General features: G+C 31.6%; 1 protein-coding gene across 1 annotated transcript; it reads right to left on the bottom strand.

Annotated features, from left to right (window-relative positions):
• Positions 1-1,074: 1,074 nt before the first annotated feature.
• On the bottom strand, positions 1,075-8,801 carry LOC128164093 (neuropeptide Y receptor type 1-like). Its single transcript, XM_052827826.1, has 5 exons — positions 8,310-8,801; positions 4,950-5,344; positions 4,346-4,453; positions 2,321-2,501; positions 1,075-1,941 (listed from the first exon to the last, which is right to left on the bottom strand). The coding sequence occupies exons 1-5, from the start codon at positions 8,650-8,652 to the stop codon at positions 1,778-1,780; spliced, it is 1,191 nt and encodes a 396-aa protein (XP_052683786.1). The 5' UTR covers positions 8,653-8,801; the 3' UTR covers positions 1,075-1,777.
• Between the last annotated feature and the right edge of the window lie 445 nt (positions 8,802-9,246).

Consider the following 9,246-nt stretch of genomic DNA (forward strand, 5'->3'; position numbering starts at 1 on the left):
AGTCATAGCATTTTTTGCTGATTTTGTAATAAAGAAAATATGAAAAAATTTCATTTTTGCCTTATAATAAATGTAATCAGATTTTATACCTTATCTGTAAAAAAAAGTCACACTTTTTAAGTAAACTCAGGTGAACTTTTGCTATTTTTCACTTCTTAAAAACTACAAGGCTAATTGTTTCCTTTTTTGGTGTAGGGTATCTCTACTCCCATATATATTTGTTAATAACTAAATGCATGATCATGATGTCCATGAAGCACTCTACTAAAATTGTGAAATTCATGAACCTTGTGTCAGGGGTTCAGGCTCTAGGGTGGGCCATTATGGCCATATAGTAAAAATATATTAAATCTTAGAAAATCTTCTTTACTCCCCAACATGTTGGCAAAAAAACTGAATACACGGTTTTGATGTCCACTAATCCTCTACCTAAATTGTGATATTCATGGCCCCTGGGTCAGGGGTTCAGGACAATGGGGGGGGGGGCTATATGGCAAAATATTCTTCCCTATTCTCATGCATCTGTATGAAAAACTGACTTCATAATTATGTTTACCAGAAAGTCCTCTACTAAAATTTTAAATGTCATGTCCCCTGGAGTATGGGTTTTGACTCTAGGACAGGGCCAAATTGGATGTATTTTTTAAATGCATAATAATGTTTAAAAATAATTTTCTTTTTCCCACACACCTGAGGGAAAACTGAATTCCTGATTTTGTAGACCAGATCTTGAAGTTTTACGCCAAAATTATAGGTTTCACAGTTCTTTTTGGAAGATTTCAGGCAGGGAGGTGCTCGTCATTACAAATGTTTAATTATTCTACTCCAGAATGAAACCCAACTAAATGAATAAATGAGACTTTTCGACAAGGTATGACGATATTCTACTCAGGTGACCGTTAAGGCCCATTGGCCTCTTGTCTTAATATAAATGTTATACGTATGAAATCATCAACGAATTTAAGAATGTTTTTCCATTTCTTTACATCATCCAAACATGCTCAATGCGGCTGAATTTATAACCTTAAAAATAAAACAATTTCATGTGATGAAATAAAATATCTATATTTTACTAGAATCATATAGTGTGGAATCAGTCACATTTTTAACACCAACCATGCTCACGTATGTAGAATACACAAAAAATGCTTTTCTAGCTGGCAGGTACAATGGCTGATAATCTAAACTGGCCTCTGGCAAAGCGTTGCTGGTAAAGTGGGGGACACAGATCAAAATCAAGTTTTTGATGAGATACAAAACATAATCAATTATATTGCACTTTTTATTTGATCACTAGTACATAGTTGTTCAGTAGTTTAAGTTGAATCGTCTACAATTGGAATATCTTACATATGACATTACGTCAAATCATTTCTGAGAGAAAACAAAAAATGCACTTTTGTTCAGTTACTAACTCCGATAGAAACATATATATCACATCTAGCTAGAATAAGGAAAACAGGCAAGAACTGTCTTATGATTATCAGTGTTGGTGTAAAACGTTAATTCTGCTAAAACGAGAATTTTACTTTATCACACTATCATGAAATGTTATTTATGCAATTGTCGTCGACTCAAAAAACTTTTCTGTCATTGCAAAATTGTCTATACAAACAGGAAACATTAGAAAAGGGAAAGCTTATTTAGATGCGAACAAAATAACCAATAGAGTTTATGTGTATATTAGAAGGTGTTGCATCACTAAATCCTAACCACATATTGTACATGTAGTCTAATCTCACTTCACAGTCTACTGCTGGAAGTTTCATCAAATACATCACATTTTCGATGTCTGGAGATGTCCATCGATCGTTACTATATCAGGTTTTGGTTCGGTAGAGAGACTGGATGTTGCTGGGCAGGATACCATGTGATCATCAGTGACCATGCGCACTGTACTTATATCGAATGAGTCAATGTTGTTAACTGTGGAAAGTTGTTCTGAAAATCAAAACAACCTCACTAAATTTGTGTAAAGCTTCCTTCACGTCAATTATGTTGTTGTGTACTTCTATATAATTTGACTAATCAATATGACATTTTCAATGAGATATACTCTTTATTTTACTTTTTAGTCTGAAATATTGATTTTTTTCGAACTGCGTTCCAAACTACTGCATTATTATGTATACTTTATAATCTCATAAATGTAAATGAATTCTATTGAAAAAAATTAAAAGCAATCAAAGTCAGAAATCAAAATTTACTAAAAAGACGGATTGGAATATATTCATACATACGTATTGGTTTTTTAATGAAAAGAAAAATAAAATGTCTTTTTTACATTATCACAGTCTATGATCGAAAAATTTGAAATTACCTCCGATCTCCATTGCAGTCACATCAGCGTCTGTGTTAATCTGACGTTTACAACGCAGAATCTGCTTCACGGCGAAGCGGAAGCCCTTGTTATAGGTCATGTAGAGGATTGGGTAAACACAGCTGCTGGCGTAGGCCACATAGAAAGAGTAGAAGCTGTACTCTCGGATATTCTTCGGCAACTGAAAGTAGATTTAAAGATTATTCAGAACAGTTGAATCGTAGGTAAATGGCAAAAGTATGTCTTATGTAATAAAATAAGAAACCAATCTCGATAGGTAAATGATGTCACTACGTAAGGGTTATTGTAGTCCATCCATAACTATAATATTTCATATCTAACAATTTGCAAGTTTGATCACTAACAACTCAATGTGATTTTAAGGAGTTCATAAAATAATAAAAATTCATCTTTAAAATTTTTTTTTTAAAAATAATATTTATAAATGTATTATATGTTTAAGTTAACATTGAAGTCTATGGAAGAAATGCATTTTTAAATATATTTCTTTAGTACAGGCCATTTTTTCATACTTCTCTAAAAAGTTGCAAAGGCTTTCCCTTTCTTTGAATATGCTAAAATAATTCATAGTTTACCATACATATTTTCAGAAAGTGTTTTTTCAAAAATTTTCTGAAGGGCAGACAACTCTTTAAAAAATTATAAGTCCAAAAATTTCATTAATTGACTACATACAAACACCTGAGTTTGGTTTATGTCAGCCTCACAATAGGTCTTAAACATAGGCGTCGGAACCGGGGGGGCTAGGGGGGGCTTAGCCCCCCACTTTTTTTTGCAAATTTATACCTTACCATTAGAAACATAGCATAATAGAGGGTTCAGCCCCCCCACTTTTTCTCGCAGGAAAGATTATTGTTTCTAAATTTACCTTGAAAGATTGAAAAGTTGGATTCACAAGCATACTACTACTCCGCCCCCCCCCCCCCCCCCCCCCCCCCCCCCCCACGGATTAGGAATTTCATGATTTTTGGAAGAGAAAAAAAATTTGGGTAAGTATTTTTTTTTTTTTACGGGAAGTATAGGTATACCCCCCCCCTCCCCCCCCCCCCCCCCCCCCACGGATTAGGATTTCCATGATTTTGGGAATTACTTTTTTCTCAATATTTCAGAGGATTAGTCTAGCCCCCCCACTTTCAATTTGCTTCCGACGCCAGTGTTAAATATGTATTTGATGTTGTAAAGATCAATTAAAATTGTTAAATTCGCCTTAGTTATGGATGGACTACCTTTATGGTATTGTTCTAATTATTTATACCGGTACATTGTTCTAGACCACTTCAGAATATTTCAAGTCTTGTATGGAAAATATATAATTTGAATACAAACAAGATACATCAAATTGAATTGACAATAGGTTACGATATAATCTATCTTTGTGAACTTTTCATATACGTGGTCAATGAAAGCAGTTGTTACATGTAAAAAGCAAATTAATTTATGTGGTACAAATTGTAAAGTTTGTCCATTACATGAACTACCTGGCATTCTGTTTTGTTCACTGTACTGAAACACTATACAAGACACTGATACTCCCAAAATAGCACGAGTGCAGGCGAGAGTTACACAGAAGGTCCCCTTTATCAAACTTCCAATATGCCCATAATCTTGCGTTGGCGATATAAAGAGTACTAATTTTATCGTAACATATACAAATACTCACTTCTTACTATTATGTTTTCGTTTATGATTCGATAAAAGCTTTGCAATTAATATATCAAAACAATCATTGTATAACAAATTAATAATGTGTTTTTGAGGTTTGGCCATAAATGTGGCACTTTCCCTTGAACAACGTTGTACAGTGTAGTTTGTTTTAAGAATTATTTTAATTAGAATTTTCTCTTTTAAAAGCTTGATATTACTTGATAAAAATTGTCATATATCAACAAAAATCAACCTCTATTTGAGAAAATAAATATATTCTGCATTTTATCATAAAGACTATATATATTTTTAAAAAGTAGCATAGAGAAAATATTGTTATAACATCAGGGCACAGCTTACCTTTGCATGGAGTCCTCGGTCCCTGAACACATCCCAGAGCATAAGGAACTGTTGAGGAGACCAGCACAGGAAAAATACAATCAGGACGGTGAAGACATAGTGGAGGGCCTGAAATACATAAACGACAGCTAATTATGACAGAAGATGTGCAAACATCAAAACTAGCTATAAATTAAGTATAGAGATAAGTGTGTAAGATTTTAAAAGATGGAAAGTATAAAATTGTAAAGTACAGTAGATTTCTTATTTAACGCGAATACTTAATTCTGTGATTTAACCGTTTTCCATCAAATTGCCAGGAACATAAAGAAACATAAAATTACGAATGCTGAAGTTTTATCATGTTTCAAGTAGTTTACAAATGTCATTAAAATTCGCGAGATGTGCGCGATTTTACGTGATTACTAATTTTTCGCGTTTAATTAGAAATCTACAGTAGGCGTCTGCAATGTACATCGTTAAAAAAAATTGGTAACCTTTTTTTCGTTAACATTTTTTTTTTTAAAAATTTTTTCTCGAAAGTATCCTTTGTTTACCCCTGATACACACGAAGCATCCAATATCACATGTTATATTAGGTAAATTGCCCTTGTAAGGTACCAACCCTTCGTCTCATTTTGCATCTCGTTCTTTCTTCTCTTGGCATGCTATCATTCGGAACACCTGGTCTTCTCAACGATACACTTATAAGGAAAAACATGACTAGCATTGGAAGAACATATCCGACCAGGCAGAAGATTGTGACGTAAGCACGCCGGGACTCCATGGACGGGAAATGAGCTTGGCACAGTCTTTCGTGTCCCCCGATCCAATCAAATTCGAGGAATCTTGTGTAGATGATATACGGTAAAGAAAGAAGAACTCCGAATACCCACACTATAAGCATAACGATGACCATATGATCCTGTGTGTATTTTTGAAGTGGTGATTGTAGCGTTGCAAGGAAGCGGTCAGTGATGGTTACTGTTAGAGTGAGGTTACTAACACAAACAACAAGAACTGAAACAGAAATATTAAAGAATCATTATGATTATCATAATGATTCTGGTTGTGATATACCAGAAATGTCGGTTTTATTTAAAACAACAGCAAGATACTTGGAAAGTAATTAATAACCTTACGTTATATTATTATATTTTTTTTGTTATTCAAATTATTTCATTCGTTAATTATATTTTAATATTCTAATTCCGGTTGAAACGCGTTTTCTGATTGGATAAAAAATATTTTATTAGTCTACAATACATACAGGCCTAGGTGTACAATAACATAGAGAGATGTATCATCAACAAAGAGGCGGACATTATTTGTTAAACTGGAAGAAATATCATTCATATATGATATAATTAAGAAGGGTCCAGGAAGAGTCTAGGACTGATTCCTGCGAAACACCTGAATTACTTGAACCTAATGATAAAGTAAAACCATCTAGGACTACTTTTTGTTTTCTATTCCATAAATAATTCTCCATTCAGTCATAGTATGACCAACGTAAAAAAAGTAACAATCAGTCTGACGTAACGTTTTAATTCTGTACAATTTGACGTCATTTTTAAGGTCAAATGACCGTTTTATTTACAATTAAAAGTAAAAAAAATAATAAGTTATAAGCAATGAATTAAATATTTATTAGTTTTAACGATATGAAACAGTTTGAAACAGTTTATGGTTTAGAAAGCGTAAACTGCCTAAAACAATTTTATATCTATAAAGCTAATAAATATTTAATTCATTCCTTAACCGTTACTTATATATAAAAAAGTAATAATTTTTTTTATTTGACGTAGGTTATTCTGTTGGTGACAAAATACACGTATTTTTTTTTTAATCAAGTGCAATCGTATATTTATCATCATGTTTGATAAAAATGAAGTTTTTAGAATATATGAACACACTATACTTATGTAAAACTACGTGATAAATCTTTCCAAGAGGAGTTCATAAGTTGTCTTAAGTAATGACCGTACAAACTTACCATTAGCTGGTTTTTTGTACTATGAAAAGGATACTTATTTCAAAATATTTGAACGGGGAACTAAAGCAATTGTTTTACTTCAGTCTTTCTATAATGATAAATGAAAGGAAAAAGTTAAGAAGAAAACTTGCATATCAATATCACGCATTGCTTAGAATTAATACTCATAATGATGGTAATGCGCAGAATCAGCTTTTCTGGCCGAACAGTTTCTTGAAAAAGATTTTTCATTATATATTCCTATGTAAAAATTCGACCTCTTATTAATTCCTAAACCTAAACCACCACCCTCATCCCCACCCGGAGATCATGATTTGAACAAAATTGAACCTACTGAAAATTTGCACTTTATATTCCCATGTGTCCTATTTTGTCTTAAAATCAGAATTGATCGAAAAATTATGAATGCATGACTTTTTCAAACGTGTCATTTCTAAATTAATCCAATGATAAAAGTGAATTTTTTATTTATTCACCAAATCTATATAGCAGAAAATTGTCAATATTTTATTAGTAATAAAGTGTCTGCTTTGTCTCATAGACAGCGATATTTTTTATTTACTACTCACAATAACAAATGTAGTTAATAATCGTTCTTCTCAATGTTTTTAATCAACAATTTAAAAAAAAAATAATTTCTTCTTTTTAATTTGAACTTCAAATTCATAAAGTTTTTTTGTAAGTGACGTCTAAAGCAATCTATCTCTAAACATTTTGATTATAAGCTATTGAATGGTACTTTATATTTTAAATTCAAAATCAAAAGTCTATCTAACAACTTGGTTTGATTTCAGTATGATATTTAATTAGAGAGGGGTTGTAATATATATATATATAATACCTTAAAGGAAATTTAAAGTTTATCTCTCTTCAAGTTTAAGAATAGCTTGATAGATACCTCATATGTCTATAAGTCAATGTATTGGGACAAAATTACGACAGAAGTGTTATAAATTCGACAGAATTTAATAAATGTCTGCGATAGATAATCTCTTAACTCCTACGCCTACCTATAAAAGGCGAGAACTGCCCGGTGTTCGTGTGGCCTCGCCCTAGCTAAAAAGGGCGTTGTTTCATTTACCCACATGTACAGTAAACCTCAAAGAATAAATTTAGTTTCACCGCCCACAATATTTCTAGCAGGAAGATCAATAGTTCAGGTGAATGTGATCATTTAATTTTATCTATCTACGTAACGGGCGTCGTATAAATCACAAGTGATCATTACTACATTTTACTTACATGGGTTCCTAAATGGGCATGTGTTGGTTAAGGTAGCTCGATTATAACAAAATTTGCTCATTAGATCAACCGCAATATTTTAAAAATATTATTTCTAGTCAGGTATAAAGTAGTAAAGTAAAAATCTACAAACTTCTGCTATAAAATCAAATTAAAGATAAATATTCATTGTTGTATATTCTTTAATAGATATTTAATGATTCAATATATCCAAGAAGAATTCAAATATACAAAATTAATGTTGCACTTGAAACGTTAACATTCCATTTATAAATTATAAACATCACGTAGTTTGTTGTAACTATAAGTGTTATGTGCTTTAACAATGTTTTAAAATAGTCCGTTAATTACATAATTTGTGGATCAGACAATAAAATAAAGACAATATTTCTTTAAAGGGGTGGTTGTTGGAGGTAGCAGGGAAGAAAGAGGTTAAATTTAGATGTTCTTTGGTTAAAGGGGATGTTATATGTTGGTTAGTTTCCTAGAAGCTAAATAATAATGATTATATTTTATGATTACTATTCATTTGTGTCATCGGTTTCTTTTTTTTTTTTTTGCTTTCATTATTTATAAGTTTTAGCTTCTATAATCAAAGTTTTTTTTTTCTTTTTAGAACTGTTTTATTTTAAAAGCTAGAAAGTAATGATTTGAAATTTTTTTTAAAAAATTAGAGATGTTTGATTTTAATCAAAATTTTTTTTTCAATTTATATACATGTTTATAAGAATTTTGTTAGAGACATACCCTGTAGGAAGACATTTATCCTGCAAAAGAATTCCCCAAATCTCCACTCTCCTTTATCCAGATGATACACTAGATGAAGCCACATGCAGAAGGTCGGAATCAGTAAATTCACTAACGAAAAATTCACAACGTAAAAATTAAACTTAGTTCGCAAACTCTTAGTGCCTAGAATTACGGACACTAACCCCACATTGGCCGAAAAAGATAAAAACATGGTGAATGCATACAAATAGATCTGAAAAGTTCTGTCTGAATCTAGGTTTTCACTGTCTGCATTTGGAAACAACAACGAAGAATTTCCCCAAAATTGGAAACTAGAAAAATTAAAGTGAGATAAATTCATTATGTACACAGTCCGAAAGTTTGACGAGAAAAGTCTACAAAATGCACTCTCTGTCTCACGTGTGATGACTAAAATAACTCAAGGAAGACGATTTTCTTATACAGAGAGATAAGGCGGGGGACCAGCGAGTTATTTTGGACCTTACAGTCGCAACATAGATACCTAATTTTAGCGAGACCAGATAAGACCGATGTCAAATATGTAACTAAATAAATATTGACATCCACCTCATTTTATACTTCTCCTATGATCATCTTTATTTAAATTTTAAGGTTGCAAGATTTAAATATAAATATACAGTTGATAGTTGTAAGAAATAATTAAAAAAAACAAACAATGTCAGTGTAAAATTTCATTAAATTGCATGGTAAGTTAAATGCATTGCCCTTTTATATATTTACAAAAAAGGTAACATTAAATAGAAAAAGATTAAGGATTAAATTAGAGAATAACATGTTTTAACCATGCAACTGTTTGATAGATATTTTTTGGAAAGAGTTCAAGCATTGAATTTATATACATCTATTATCTATGTTGGTACAATTTCTTACTATACAGTGACGGAATAAAAACAAATATAGATTTTGTCCTTTG

The sequence above is a fragment of the Crassostrea angulata genome, chromosome 9 (assembly GCF_025612915.1).
Source record: "Crassostrea angulata isolate pt1a10 chromosome 9, ASM2561291v2, whole genome shotgun sequence".
NCBI lineage: Eukaryota > Metazoa > Mollusca > Bivalvia > Ostreida > Ostreidae > Magallana > Magallana angulata.

Bases quoted from the DNA above. Each gene is read 5' to 3' on its own strand.
- LOC128164093 (XM_052827826.1), bottom strand. From the start codon at position 8,652: ATGAATTTATCTCACTTTAATTTTTCTAGTTTCCAATTTTGGGGAAAT. The intron at 4,454-4,949 runs GTTGGTACCTTA...TATGTATTTCAG, and splicing joins GATGCAAAATGAGACGAAGG to GCCCTCCACTATGTCTTCAC. The intron at 2,502-4,345 runs GTAAGCTGTGCC...ATCTACTTTCAG, and splicing joins ACCGAGGACTCCATGCAAAG to TTGCCGAAGAATATCCGAGA.